A 15,494-nucleotide genomic window follows, 5' to 3' on the forward strand; every position below is an offset into this window, starting at 1 on the left:
TAATACTTTGAATACACTTGTGCCATCTGGTAAAGTGGGATATCACGGCACCATGGCAATGCCAAGGTTGTGGATTTGATTTCCATGAGTCAGTACCAAATAATATTAAAATGTATACACTCACTCCTGACAAACTCACTTGGTTCCTGCCTGAGATGCCTCCACATACAATTTAAAGGAATTGGGGATTTTCTGTCATGATTTAGAACCGTCGTATAGGATTATTTCTTATGAAAATCCTGTACTGGAAATCAGTAGACATTTTAAATAAAAGAAAATCCCTAAAAGAATACTATAGGATTTGTTGTAATATATATATTTTTGGACCAGAGGTTGAAAGCTTATTTCACTTTAAACAAGCCCCTAATGGTTAAAGATATAGTACAAATATATTTTCTAAACATTCCACCCCTTCCATTTTGTAAACCCTCATCACCACTAAACAATGCATTTATCATTGCATTGCCAATTCCCTCCTCTCATTCCCACGTATCCCTAATGCCCCTCCCCTCCACTGGCATCAGAGTTGCCCAATGTAATTGATTATTGTTGTTGTAACCACCTAACAGCTGCTGCATTCATTAGTAAACTTTTCAACACTCCGTTCTCTCTATTCCACTCTTAACTCTTCAACACCCCCCCCATCTCAACCATCTTCAACACCCCCCCCACCCATCTCAACCATCTTCAACACCCCCCCCACCCATCTCAACCATCTTCAACACCCCCCCCCATCTCAACCATCTGCAACAACCTCCCTCCTCTCCACTGCCACCCATTCTCAGCACTCGCCTTTCCTCCTCCCCCCTCTCAACGGTCCTCAACAACCTTCCTCCCTCACCCCAGTGTCCCCCCACCCTCAGTCACCCCCTCCCCTCCTCTCGACTGTCAGCCATCCTCCACGCCCCCCCCCCCCCCCCCCCCCCCTTCCACGCCCACCCCTTCTCTCCCCCTCTCTCCCACTCCTCTGTCAGTATGGGCTGTCAATAATTGATGACTTTACAGACTCAAAGGGTAGCGGGGTCTAAAGAAAACCTGTCATGTGTTTATTTATACGCCTCTCTTAAACAACAGCCAGTCTGAGAACCAACCACCTGTATTCCACAGAGCACAGTGCCATCCTGATTCCCGTTGGCCCCACTGCCTCTGCGTTCGTCCGTGTCATTCGAGGGTCACGGTGGGCAGCCGTCCATCAGTGTGTGGCCTGTGGCCACCGGTGGGTTAATGTTGCCGGTCTGGCTGACAGCAGGAGAGAGGGAAGGAAGTAGGGAGATTAAATGAGTGAGGCAGGGGGCAGGGAGAACGAGAGGGAGGGGAGCGAGAGACTGAATTAATTCATCCCTAAGCAGCTCTCATCGACACTGTGGCTGGAGCACTGGCACACTCAGGCACCCATCGAACAATGGAGGGAGAGAGAAACGAGAAGTTCATCTCCAGAAAGAGAAGTTTCACTTTTGGAGCATACGGAGGGTGAGGCAATCAAAATGTTGAGAAATGATTCGTAAAATGTTTTGAGTGACCAATGTTGCTCATGAGAGTATTCCTTTCGTTTCATGCAACATGTTGACTTGGACTTAACACGTTGACTCCTTGTTTATAGTGTGGACAAGTTCATATGTGAGAATGAGATGACGTGAGTAAAACCTTATAATATTCTTTACCTTCAGTCATGCTGGTCATTTAGCACTGGATTCAGCAGTTGATTCTTACTTGTATTCGATGGAGAAACTGATAGGTTATATCATTTTGCTATGTCATTCCACCTGTTGCAGCAAACCTGAACCTTTAGAACACAGCATTCTGGATATTCTAGACTCCCCAACCAGCGAGTCCAAACCGTTACTCTCTACCGGCAACAACCAGAAGGTGAAAGGCCTGCTCCATCACATGGCAACACTGTATATCATCATTATATCGATATGATTTGACCGGATCATGACTAATTATGTCTCCCTTAATCCTCCTGCTTCTGTGTTTGTCTTACGTTGTTCCTCTTTCTCTCTGTTCCTCCTTGCACTTATTTTCTCTGTCCGTCTGTTTGTCTGTGTTTTCCATGCAAGGTAACAGAGCTGTTTGAGATCATTGAGAAGTTGCAGGTGAGTGTGCAGTCCTCCCCCTGACAGATCAGTGTAGTCTCTATCCAGCCAGTCTATCCAGACAGTCAATAACTCAGTTACTATCACCTTCTCTCCGTAAACAGGGCAGTAGACTAGATGAACAGCGCTGTGCATTCCCACCGCCTTTGAGAGTGAGTCTTTCCTCTCAAACAAAACCACCACATTTGTGTGCACACAAGTGTATGCTGATGATATTAACAGTGCAGTATTCTCACAGACATTAAGTTCCCTAAACACTAATGTCAGAACAGTAATAACACCCATAACAGCAGGCGTAAAACTCATTTAGCATGCTGATGCAACCATGACAACACGTACAGGGCCTTCCATAGTCATTGGACCACTTGCTATCAATGAGTCAAAAGGTCAGTGACAAAAATGCATTGTTGTTCATCAGCTTAGTCTCAGAATATAATAACAATCTAACCATTCCGATAAAATAATACGAAAAAAAAGAAATTCTTAGTCAAGAAATGCTTTTTCTTAACAAAAACCTGAGTAACCACTATTGGTACCTTTTCTTTCTATTGAGAGATAACAGAAGCTGTTGTTGACCTTCATAAATTAGACAACTTCTGTAGGCCTATGCCTGAAAAGAACCATCTATTTTCAGGCACATTGATCAAGTCGATAAACAACAATGTCATATGGTATAGAATTTTTCAAAATTTTTTTCCAGGTTGTCCAATAATTCTGGAATGCCCTATGAATTCAAACAGAATTCTGATTCATAGGGCATTCCTGATATCTTTTGTAAACTGGATAAACCAATGACTTTTAAACCGTAACCTTTTTAAAGTCTCAGCTTTTGAAGATCGGTGGTGACCTTCCGCTGATCCTACCTCCAAAATTGGGTGGTTACTGGATAGACCCCCCGCTGGAGAAGTTCGCTGAGACCAGTCCCACATCCTCTCATTACGGACTACAGCCAGAGAGTTATGACATAATGGAGAGAGACAGTGAAGCCAAATACTACCAGGAGTTCTTCCGCTCACGGGTTTGTACAGTACCGCCCAAAGTTCTATTGTATTAATTAGATTATAGGATTATGATTCAAGATCACAAAATTCATAGTACTCTAAACGATTTGAAGGTTTAAGCTTGCTCTCTCTCTTTCTCTCTCCTGCATCAGTATCACCACTCGTTCACGGCAGTGGACCCCTCCCTGGGACCCCTTGTTCTCTCCGTCTGTTTGGAGGAAGAAGAGAATAGGCTAAGAGTAATACTGAGGTGATGAAGACAGCATTGTAATATCCCTGTTATCAGTGTTGCACATCAGTTATGGAATTCCAGTGATTGAATGAATGTCTTGAAACACATGTAAATAACAGGTATTACTGTTTTTCAATTATAGAATTAAGGAATGCTCTATGCATGGAGTTTTCTCAGTGTCTCTGTTCCCAAACATTCCTTCAGCTGTGGAGCTAGCCAAGGTACCCATTTCTCACTGATGGATAACTTTACCTTTACTGTACGTTATCAAATCAAACTGACCCAGAACACTTGTCCTTCTCAGATGCTTTGCGAAAGTGTGACCGTACCTCGATTTGATGTGGTCAGTTATCTCAAGGTACCATCCTTGAACTGCACACACACATTCTGAAATGCTTTAGGCAGGCATGGTACACTGAAATGCTTTAGGCAGGCATGGTACACTGAAATGCTTTAGGCAGGCATGGTACACTGAAATGCTTTAGGCAGGCATGGTACACTGAAATGCTTTAGGCAGGCATGGTACACTGAAATGCTTTAGGCAGGCATTGTACACTGAAATGCTTTAGGTAGGCATGGTACACTGAAATACTTTAGGCAGGCATTGTACACTGAAATGCTTTAGGCAGGTATGGTACACTGAAATGCTTTAGGTAGGCATGGTACAGAATGACCTACAAAACCAGAGACAGTTATTACAAAACAACAAGCCCTTTTCCTTCCCCCTTTATCTCCCTGTCCCTCACTCTCTACCCTGCTTTGCTTCTTTCTTCCTTCCTTCCCCTCTTGGTCTTTCAGGCACCAGATCTTATAACAGCGTTTGATGAACACAGAGTGTCTCAGAATTTCAAGTTTGGTGTGTTGTACCAGAGAGAGGGACAGGTAATCTAGGCCATACATGGGACAAATACAGTGCTGCATTAAAGAACTCAGTTGTACTTTACCTCTCACATGTCCTGTCTATCTTTAACAGTTGACAGAGGAGGACATACTCTATAACAATGAGGAGAGTGAAGAGTTTCAAGAATTTCTCTCTATTTTGGGAGAGACAGTCACACTCCAAGGGTTTACTGGGTAATGTACAGTAGCATTCAATAGACATTTTGGAGAAATTACAGAAATCTGATATTGCAATAGATAATTACAGAAATCTGACATTGTAATAGATAATTACAGAAAAAGCTAGCAGCTGACTGGTACCCCCTTTTTCCTGCTACCTCTTCTTTTTGTCTCTCCACTCTCTATTTCACTCATTCTCTCTTTCCCTACCTAATTCTCTCAACTTTCTCACTCTCAGGTTCCGAGGAGGTTTAGATGTGTGTCACGGCCAGACTGGAAGTGATGCAGTGTTCACTTCCTTCCATGGCAGAGAGATAATGTTCCATGTGGCCACCAAATTGCCTTTCACAGAGGGAGATGCACAACAGGTCAGTTATAATAATGTCCTTTACATTCTTCACCCACAGCCAATCCCTTCAGTCCAGGTGTAATAACGCCCATTTAAATGCTGCTCATTCTTTACCACAGCTCCAGAGGAAGAGACACATTGGCAACGACATTGTTGCTGTTGTTTATCAGGAGGGCAACACCCCTTTTCTCTCTGATGTCATCAGCTCGCACTTCCTGCACTGTTTCCTAGTGGTCCGGAGGGTGAGGAAGGGAGAGGGGGAGGAAGGAGGAGAAGGGGTGTTCCAGGTGAGATGGAGGATGGAAGATGAACAAAGTAATAGAGGTACTGATACGTTCCCAATGCGCACCACGAAATCTGAACTTTGGCTACTTAGCCACTCAGAATGTTGAATTCTAACCGACGTCGTGTTTGTTTTTATACTTCTTACAATATAATATTTCATTATGGTGCTTCATCTAATAGTGTAAACACATTACCTGGGTTTCAGATGAGATAAGAATCAAAGTACATCAAAGAATGAAGTGATTCATGCAGTTTTAAATATAGCAATTTATTACATTACAATAATACGATTCCACAGACCTGCAGCCTTTGCATGTGGTAGTAAATAATAAATCATTTCATTTGTTAATTAATTTGTAAAATAAATCCAGCATATTAATTATCACATAAAGATTTTAAATGACATCTACCAAATATGTATTATTTTCACAACCCTGTGTCCAAAAATGTGGGGACGCTGTGTAAAAGGTAAAGAAAAACAGAATGCAATGATGTGGAAATCATTTAAACCCTATATTCAACAGAAAGTAGTACAAAGACAACATATCAAAAGTTGAAATGAGAAATGTTATTATTTCTTGAAAAATAAATGCCCACTTTGAATAGCAACGCGTTTCAAAAACTTTGAGACGGGGCAACAAGACTGGATAAGTTGTTTAATGCTAAAAAGAAAATTAAGTTTATTGGCAACAGGTCAGTAATATGATTGGGTATAAAAAGGGCATCCCAGATAGGTTGATTCTTTCAGAACAAAGATGGGGTGGGGTTCACCACTCTGTGAAAGACTGCGCAGGCATATGGTGCATCAATTTAAAAATAGTGTTTCTCAACGTAAAATGGCAAAAAGTTTGGGAATCTAATGATCTACGGTACATAATATCATTAAGAGTTTCAGAGAATCCGACGAAATCCCTGTACCCAAGGGACAAGGCCGAAAACCAGTTTTGGATAGCTGTGATTTTTGTGCCCTCAGGCGGCACTGCCTTAAAAACAGACACAATTCTGTAGTGGACATCACTGCTTGGGCTCAGAAACACTTCTGAAAACCACATTTTTAATTATTTTTGGGAAACATGGACACTGTGTCCTCCAGATTAAAGAGAGGGACCATCCCACTTATTATCAGCGCACAGTTCAAAAGCCAGCATCCCTGAAGCTATGGAGGTGCATTAGTGTACATGGCTTGGTGACTTGCACATCTGTGAAGGCACCATTAATGCTGAACAATATATACAGGTTTGGAGCAACATGTGCAGCCATCCAGACAATGTCTTTCTCAGGGAAGGCCTTGCTTATTTCAGCAAGACAATGCCAAACTACATTCTGCACTTATTACAATAGCATGGCTCTGTAGTAAAAGAGTCTGGGTGCTAAACTGGCCTGCAGTCTAGACCTGTCCTCAATTGAAAACATTTGGCACATTATGAAATGAAAAATACGACAAAGGGGAAAGACCCCGAAATGTTGATCAGCTGACATCCTATATCAAGCAAGAATGGGAATACATTTCACTTTCAAAACTACAGCAATTGGTCTCCTCAGTTACGAAATGCTTAAGGAGAATTGTTAAAAGAATAGGTGAAGCAACACAGTGGTAAACATGCCCCTGTCCCACCTTTTTTTAAACGTGTTGCTGGTATCAAATTCAAAATGGGCATATATTTTTCCAAAAACAGTACATTTAATATGTTGTCTTTGAACTATTTTATATTACATATAGGGATAAATGATTGGCACATCATTGCATTCTGTTTTTATTTGCATTTGATGCAGCATCCCCTTTTTTTGGAAACAGGATTGCTGTTCAGCCTTGGTATAAAAAGCTGTTGATGAAGGTTTAAATCCTAGAATCCTATATAATATAATTGCAGATATTTGACAAATAAAATATGGTTACTCATTGCAGAGTTGGGCTTGGTTAAACCCTGGATGTAAGACAAAATATTTATTGTAGATAAATTAATAGTAGATACATTACAATGTTGATAATCTGATTATGTTTCTATTGTAGAAATTCAACATAATTCGGGGTGGCAGGGAATCCTGTTAGTTGGGCCAATAATTGGGCTAAAGTTTTGGGCCAGTTCTAATCACTGGGCCGACAACGTGAAAAACCCTTGGTCAGTTTCTGAGGGTTAAGACAGTTAACCCCAATGGCTCCCAGGTCATTACTGTAAAGAAAAATGTGTTTTAATCACACTTAACTTAAAAAAAACAGTACATATACACTCACCTAAAGGATTATTAGGAACACCTGTTAAATTTCTCATTAATGCAATTATCTAATCAACCAATCACATGGCAGTTGCTTCAATGCATTTAGGGGTGTGGTCAGTTACTGGGATTTTCACGCACAACCATTTCTAGGGTTTACAAAGAATGGTGTGAAAAGGGAAAAACATCCAGTATGCGGCAGGCCTGTGGCTGAAAATGCCTTGTTGATGTTAGAGGTCAGAGGAGAATGGGCCGACTGATTCAAGCTGATAGAAGAGCAACTTTGACTGAAATAACCACTCGTTACAACCGAGGTATGCAGCAAAGCATTTGTGAAGCCACAACACGCACAACCTTGAGGCGGATGGGCTACAACAGCAGAAGACCCCACCGGGTACCACTCATCTCCACTACAAATAGGCCTACCTGAGCATTGTTTCTGACCATGTCCATCCCTTTATGACCACCATGTACCCATCCACCCATCCTCGAATCATTTCAAATTGGTTTCTTGAACATGACAATGAGTTCACTGTACTGAAATGGCCCCCACAGTCACCAGATCTCAACCTAATAGAGCATCTTTGGGATGTGGTGGAACGGGAGCTTCGTGCCCTGGATGTGCATCCCACAAATCTCCATCAACTGCAAGATGCTATCCTATCAATATGGGCCAACATTTCTAAAGAATGCTTTCAGCACCTTGTTGAATCAATGCCATGTAGAATTAAGGCAGTTCTGAAGGTGAAAGGGGGTCAAACACAGTATTAGTATGGTGTTCCTAATAATCCTTTAGGTGAGTATATATACAGCTCCTGAAAAAATAAAGAGACCACTACAAAATGATCAGTTTCTCTGGTTTTATTATTCAATTATATGTGTTTGAGTAAAATGAACATTTTTGTTTTTTTCTATAAACTACTGACAATATTACACACAAATTCCAAATAAATGTATTGTCATTTAGAGTATTTATTTGTAGAAAACAACAACTGGTCAAAATAACCAAAAAAGATTGCAAAAAAAACAAATTCATATTCATTTTTCAACAACAAAATACTAATGTTTTAACTTAGGAATAAATCTATATTTGGTGGAATAACCCAGATTTTTAATCACAGCTTTCATGCGTCTTGGCATGCTTTTCACCAGTCTGTCTTGGAATGCTTTTCACCAGTCTGTTACATTGCTGTTGAGTGACTTTATGCCACTCCTGGCACAAAAAAGTAGATCAGCTTTGTTTGATTGCTTGTGACCATCCATCTTCTTCTTGATCAAATTCCAGAGGTTTTCAATGGGGTTCAGGTCTGGAGATTGGGCTGGCCATGACAGAGTCTTGATCTGGTGGTCCTCCATCCACACCTTGATTGACCTGGCTGTGTGGCATGGAGCATTGTCCTGCTGGAAAAAACTATTCTCAGAGTTGTGAAACATTGTCAGAGCAGAAGAAAGCAGGTGTTGTTCCAGGATAACCTTTTACTACTTGCCTTGATTCATGTGTCCTTCACAAAGAAAAAAACCAGCCCGATTCCAGCCTTGCTAAAGGATCCCCAGATCATCACTGATCTTCCACCAAATTTCCCAGTGGGCGCGAGGCACTGTGGCTTGTAGGTCTCTCCAAGTCTCCATCTAACCATTAGATGACCAGGCGTTGGACAAAGCTGACCTTACTCCATTCCTCTACGGTCCAATCCTTATGGTCTTTTGTAAACTTCGGCCTGGCTCTTCTTTGCTTCTCATTGATGAAGGGCTTCAGCCCTGCCCCTAGGAGCCTGTTTCGAACCGTCCTCGCCGTTCACCTCACCCCAGCTGTTGTTTGCCATTCTTTTTGTAGGTCACTTGATGTAATCCTATGGTTTTTGAGTGACATTTGAATGAGTTGACGTCATCTCGGCCAGTCTGTAACTTTGTTGTCCCCAATATCTGTTGCTTGACCTTGTTCTTATGAACTGCCATCTTTGAAATGTTCATGATGGAAGCAACCTGACGCTCACTGTATCCCTCTGCCAGTAAAGCCAGAATTGAACCCTTCTTTTCCTCACTCAAAGCTTTTCTTCTCATCTCTTTTGTCATGCTGAATAGTTATTTTTTTATTCAAATTACCTTTGAGGTACTACTTGCACTGTTTTTGCCATCCAGTTGGTCTATTGCAAGAGGATAGTGATGACTACAACAGTGGTTTTTATACTTTTCCTTGTTAAATTATATTTGGTTCAGGTAATCACCTAATCAGTACCTCATTAAGTAAAATGAGGTGTGCCTCATTTAACAGACAGAATGGAATGGCTGCCATACATGTAGAGATGCTGATTTAAGAAAGATTAGGAGTGGTGTTTTTTTTCCAGAGCCGTATGTATACACTACCATTCATAAGTGTGGTGCCACTTAGAAATGTCCTTGTTTCCTTTGCTAATCCAAATGTATACTTTTAAAAGGCTATGTGATCATAAGAAAACCTGTGTTCAAATATAGCTGCACAGCTGTAATCAAACCTGCAATGCTGATTAAAGAGTATTTAGAGCACCAGCTTGAGTATCTAGAGCATCAGCAATTGTGGGTTCAATTACAGGCTCAAAATGGCTAGAAACAAATAATGTTCTTCTGAAACTCGTCAGGCTATTCTTGTTCTGAGAAATGAAGTCTATTCCATGTGAGATATTGCGAAGAAACTGAAGATCTGCTTATGTTGTGTACCACACACTACACAGATAAAACAGTTGATGAGGCAGTACACAAGCGCAGGGAGAACAGAGGACATTTAATACAATTATACTATAACAAAAGAAACACTACACAACTAGACAGAACAACGAAACATATGGCTGACACCAAACACAGACCGACAAGCTACACTGGGATCTTGAAGAAGGAAGGCTATCAGTCCATTTGGCAATGCCATGTCATACCCTGTGCACAGCACTTGATTGGAGTCAATCTCCTCCTACAACAGGACAATGACCCAAAGCACAGCTCCAAACTATGCAAGAACTATTTATGGAAGAAACAGTCAGCTGGTTTCTGTCTATAATGGAGTGGCCAGCACAGTCTTCGGATCGGTTGTGGGAGCAGCTTGACTCTATCAGAATTGCCCATCAAGCCAATCCAACTTGTGGGAGGTGCCTCAGGAAACATGGCGTGAAATCTCTTTAGATTACCTCAACAAATTGACAACTAGAATGCCAAAGGTCTGCAAGGCTGTAATTTCTGCAAATGGTGGATTCTGTGACAAATTCAAAGAATGTTTGAAGGACACAGTTTCAACTAAAAAGCATTATTTCTAACATTGTCAATTACTGTATTTCCTATTTATTTTGCTATTTACCATTAAAATACATTTCATGTATATTTTCATGAAACATAAAGACATTTCTAAGTGACCCCAAACTTTTGAACTGTAGTGTTGATGTTGAAATACAGTTTCATTTTTTTTCCAGTAGTTTATCACTGTAGTTATTGTCACTGAAATAAACTAAAATTATTTAGTTATTTATTATTTAATTATTTAGTGTAGATGAACAGTGAAATAGTTAATTGTGGGCCCTTTTAAAAAATTGCAGAGAATTCTTAAAAAGTGAGAGAGATAGAAAAATAGAATGTCAATGAATTATAGCTGAAAGTGGACATGTTTGCAGGTGTCTGTGACAGCCAGAGAAGATGTACCTCCCTTTGGTCCTGCTCTTCCTGATCCTCCTATTTTCACACATGTAAGTAGAATTCGTATCTTATTTTGGACATCTTGAACTTGTTCACATGCAAAAAGACTATGATTTTTTTTAAACCTGTCTCTCCATATTGCCCCCTCTTCCAGAAATCCCTGTTGAGGGAGTTCCTGCTGACCAAGCTGATCAATGCAGAGATCTCTTGCTATAAGGCTGAGAGGTTCAGTAGACTGGAGGTAGCCACAGAACAATGTCATTTTGACTATGAACAGTTGTGCTTAAGACATTACGTGTAATAAATCCAAAGAAACGTTCAGGTGTGTTTCTTTGAAACAGAACACATGATCCAACATGCCTGTCCTCTAACTGATCTGTTCTGCTCCCCCCCTCTAATAACGTCCTTTCACTGCCTCCACCTCCATATAAGCTGCGCACTCGTTCGTCCCTCTTAGAGGGTCTGCAGGCGGAACTCTCCAGCCGCTCCCAGTGCATGATGGGAGATCCCCCCGTTTCTGCCCTCTTTTCTTCTGAGGGGGTGAGGGGTGTGACTGAGGGAAGTGGAGGGTTCATTGAAAACTTTAAGGTATTATCAGACATTCTTAACTTTTCCACATCAAGTATTAGAAAAGGGTTGGTGTCGGACCATCCATCGTCTTTATCTTTGCTGCAGAGAGCTATAAGGGTGCGCAGTTATTCTTTTGACACTCTTGGAGGGCCTAGGAAGATTGGGGGTGTTCCGCTCCCACAGAAGCCCAAGGTAACCCAGTGGAAGTGGAAGCACGTCACTTTTTTCTTACTGATGTATTTGTATCTTATTCATGTATTTGTGGGAAATACTGACCAGCCCTGTTGTTCTTTGTCTACCTTTCCAGGCTACTACAGAGAAGAATGGAGAGAGGTAAAACTACAATGCCAGAGATATTGGCATTAATGCAATAATCTCATTGTCTTTGTCCTAAACAAGGGTAGCCCCTGCAGGTGACAGGATTAGGCCTTCCTTAACTTGTAGCAATGTGTTAGGCTTATTCCGATCACAGATTTTGGCAATAGGTTCTCTTGCTATTTTCTCTCTGAGGATACCCACTATGGTAAAATTTGTCAGATAGACAGACAGGAAAGCAGGCATGCAAACAGTGATTTTATATGTTGCTTTTTTGTCTTTCAGTGAGTCTTACAAGTCCCCTGGACCCAGCCTTCCAGCCTCTGACATCCAGGGTTTTACAGAGGTCAAAGATCACTCCAGTCCCCAGGAAGACACATAGGCACACAGATGGGCAGATTTTATTAATAAAAGATTAAATGCTTTGTATGTACAAGTTGTAAAATAATGTGGACATAATTATAGCAAATTATGCAGATATTGTAGAATATTTTGAATGGTAATATGTGTAGATCATTGTTATATCATGTGTCATCCATGACTTGAGATGCTTTAACATATATTAATAAAACATTGATACTGTAAACTTACGAACAACTTTGCTTTTCGAGTCATTGTACACCAGTCTTGTCGATGGCTTTTATCCATGCTAGATGATACACAGTTAAACCAGATGTCACAACTCTGTCTTTTCCATAGGGTAAAAAAGGCCACTTCTGATAGTGAAAAGGGGCCAATCAAGTAAAAACATGTACATAATGGATATACATCCTCGTTTCCCAAAACGTTGGGATGCTGTGTAAAATGCAAATGAAAATAGAATGCAATGACGTGCAAGTCATTTATCCCTATATTTAACTGAAAATAGTACAAAGACAACATATCAAATGTTGAACCAGAGAAATGTTACTGTTTTTGGAAAAATACATGCCCATTTAGAATTTGATGCCAGCAAAACATTTTAAAAAAATGTGTGACAGGGGCATGTTTACCAGTGTTGCATCACCTCTTCTTTTAACAACACTCTGTAACTGTTTGAGAACTGAGGAGACCAATTGCTGTAGTTTTGAAAGTTACATGTATTTCCATTCTTGCTTGATATATGATTTCAGCTGCTCTTTTGTTGTATTTTTCGTTCATAATGCATCAAATGTTTTCAATGGGTGACAGGTCTGGACTGCAGGCAGGCCAGTTTAGCACCCAGACTCTTTTACTATGGAGCCATGCTGTTGTAATATGTGCAGAATGTGGTTTGGCATTGTCTTGTTGAAACAAGTAAGGCCTTCCCAGAAAAATATGTAGTCTGAATGGCAGCATATGTTACTCCAAATCCTGTATATATTGTTCAGCATTAATGGTGCCTTCACAGTTGTGCAAGTCACCCATGCCCTGTGCACTAATCCATCCCATATTTTAAAGTAATTAATTAGCATTGTAATGCATCACATGCAAGTATTTGATACATCAGAAAATCAGAACTTAATATTTGGTACAGAAACCTTGGAGAGACCTACAAGCCACAGTGTCTCGCGCCCACTGGGAAATTTGGTGGAAGATTTGTTTGCAATTACAGAGATCATATGTTTCCTGTAGTTCTTGACCAGGTTTGCACACACTGCAGCAAGGATTTTGGGCCACTCCTACATACAGACCTTCTCCAGATCTTTCAGGTTTCGGGGCTGTCGCTGGGCAATACAGACTTTCAGCTCCCTCCCCTCAATATGTAAGATTTTCTATTGGGTTCAGGTCTGGAGACTGGCTAGACCACTCCAGGACCTTGAGATGCTTCTTACGGAGCCACTCCTTAGTTGGACCCATCTTCAATGCTCTTACTGAGGGAAGGAGGTTGTTGGCCAAGATCTCGCGATACATGGCCCCATCCAGCCTCCGCTCAATATGGTGCAGTCGTCCTGTCCCCTTTGCAGAAAAGCATCCCCAAATAATTATGTTTCCACCTCCATGCTTCACGGTTGGGATGTTGTTCTTGGGGTTGTACTCATCCTTCTTCTTCCTCCAAACACGGCGAGTGGAGTTTACACCAAAAAGCTCTATTTTTGTCTCATCACACCACATGACCTTCTCCCATTCCTCCTCTGGATCATCCAGATGGTCATTGGCAAACTTCAGACGGGCCTGGACATGCGCTGGCTTGAGCAGGGGGACCTTGCGTGCGCTGCAGGATTTTAATCCATGACGGCGTAGTGTGTTACTAATGGGTTTCTTTGAGACTGTGGTACCAGCTCTCTTCAGGTCATTGACCAGATCCTGCCATGTAGTTCTGGGCTGATCCCTCACCTTCCTCATGATCATTGATGCCCCACGAGGTGAGATCTTGCATGGAGCCCCAGACCGAGGGAGTTTGACCGTCATCTTGAACTTCTTCCATTTTCTATTAATTGCGCCAACAGTTGTTGCCTTCTCACCAAGCTGCTTGCCTATTGTCCTGTAGCCCATCCCAACCTTGTGCAGGTCTACAATTTTATCCCTGATGTCCTTACACAGCTCTCTGATCTTTTTTATTTTCATTGTGGAGAGGTTGGAGTCTGTTTGATTGAGTGTGTGGACAGCTGTCTTTTATACAGGTCATGAGTTCAAACAGGTGCAGTTAATACAGGTAATGAGTGGAGAACAGGAGGGCTTCTTAAAGAAAATCTAACAGGTCTGTGAGATCCGGAATTCTTACTGGTTGATAGGTGATCAAATACTTATGTCATGCAATAAAATGCTAATTAATTATAAAAAAATCTTACAATGTGATTTTCTAGATATTTGTTTTAGATTCCGTCTCTCACAGTTGAAGTGTACCTATGATAAAAATTACAGACCTCTACATGCTTTGTAAGTAGGAAAACCTGCAAAATTGGCAGTGTATCAAATATTTCTACCCACTGTATATGTTTTTCTTCACGTGCTGTGTTCACAGACAATGGTTGGTTTTTAGTTGGTTTTTAGATTTCACCGGATTTTCTGAATCTTTTAATGATATTATTTACCGTAGATTGTGATCCACAAACTCTTTGCAATTTTGTGTTGAGAAACGTCATTCCTAAATTGTTGCACTATTTGCCTGCGCAGTCTTCATAGAGTGGTGAACTTTTCTCCATCTTTACTTCTGAAAGACATCCTGTCTGGGATAATCTTTTCATACCCAATCATGTTACTGACCTGTTGCCAATTGACCTAATTATTTGAGAAATGTTCCAACAGGTAATTTTTTTGTATTAAAAAACTTTTCAGTCTTTTGTTGCCCCTGTACCAGCTTTTTTGAAACGTGTTGCTGGCATCAAATTCAAAGAAGGCATGTATTTTTCAAGGAACATTAACATTTCTCAGTTTCAACATTTGGTATGTTGTCTTTGTACTATTTTCTCTTGATTGCAGGGGTTAAGTGATTTGTACATCTTTAAATTTTGTTTTTATTTCCAATATCATTGTTTTCATAGCTTAATTATCATTTAGGACTGTAGTCACTTACGTGATCAATTATGTTAAACTTTGCTTTAGCGTCTAATACGAGGATGGCCCAAATAATTATTATATATTTTCGCTGGTCGTATTACTTCTACCACAAGATGGCAACAAAGTATTCTAGGTCAGTGTTTTGTTTCTATAAAAAGTTTCGAAGAACGAGAAGTCGGAAGCATAGTAGCGTCATGCTGGCAATTTCAGAGATTCCGTAGCAACAATAAGACTTCCGGTTTTCGGATTTTGACTTCAAA

General features: G+C 40.8%; 1 protein-coding gene across 2 annotated transcripts; it reads left to right on the plus strand.

The window, feature by feature from the left end:
- Positions 1–1,230: 1,230 nt before the first annotated feature.
- Positions 1,231–12,364, plus strand: si:ch1073-90m23.1 (rap1 GTPase-activating protein 2). Of its 2 annotated transcripts, none has more exons than XM_010884951.4 (19): positions 1,231–1,470; positions 1,601–1,633; positions 1,773–1,866; positions 2,061–2,096; positions 2,201–2,248; positions 2,917–3,114; positions 3,250–3,347; positions 3,472–3,550; positions 3,634–3,687; positions 4,128–4,211; positions 4,303–4,403; positions 4,627–4,756; positions 4,857–5,024; positions 10,869–10,940; positions 11,045–11,131; positions 11,323–11,478; positions 11,566–11,652; positions 11,768–11,793; positions 12,061–12,364. In XM_010884951.4, exons 1-19 carry the CDS (start codon positions 1,403–1,405, stop codon positions 12,155–12,157), a joined length of 1,716 nt encoding a protein of 571 aa, XP_010883253.2. In that variant the 5' UTR covers positions 1,231–1,402; the 3' UTR covers positions 12,158–12,364. The 2 variants fall into 2 exon arrangements, with proteins under 2 accessions (XP_010883253.2, XP_010883255.2); XM_010884953.4 differs by having other exon boundaries at positions 2,923–3,114.
- The last annotated feature ends 3,130 nt before the right edge of the window (positions 12,365–15,494 follow it).

This window comes from Esox lucius, chromosome 20 (assembly GCF_011004845.1).
Source record: "Esox lucius isolate fEsoLuc1 chromosome 20, fEsoLuc1.pri, whole genome shotgun sequence".
Taxonomy (NCBI): domain Eukaryota; kingdom Metazoa; phylum Chordata; class Actinopteri; order Esociformes; family Esocidae; genus Esox; species Esox lucius.

Coding starts and splice junctions, on each gene's coding strand:
- si:ch1073-90m23.1 (XM_010884951.4), top strand. CDS start 1,403: ATGGAGGGAGAGAGAAACGAGAAGTTCATCTCCAGAAAGAGAAGTTTC. Junction 4,212..4,302: donor TGTACCAGAGAGAGGGACAG/GTAATCTAGGCC, acceptor TATCTTTAACAG/TTGACAGAGGAGGACATACT. Junction 10,941..11,044: donor ATCCTCCTATTTTCACACAT/GTAAGTAGAATT, acceptor CCCCTCTTCCAG/AAATCCCTGTTGAGGGAGTT.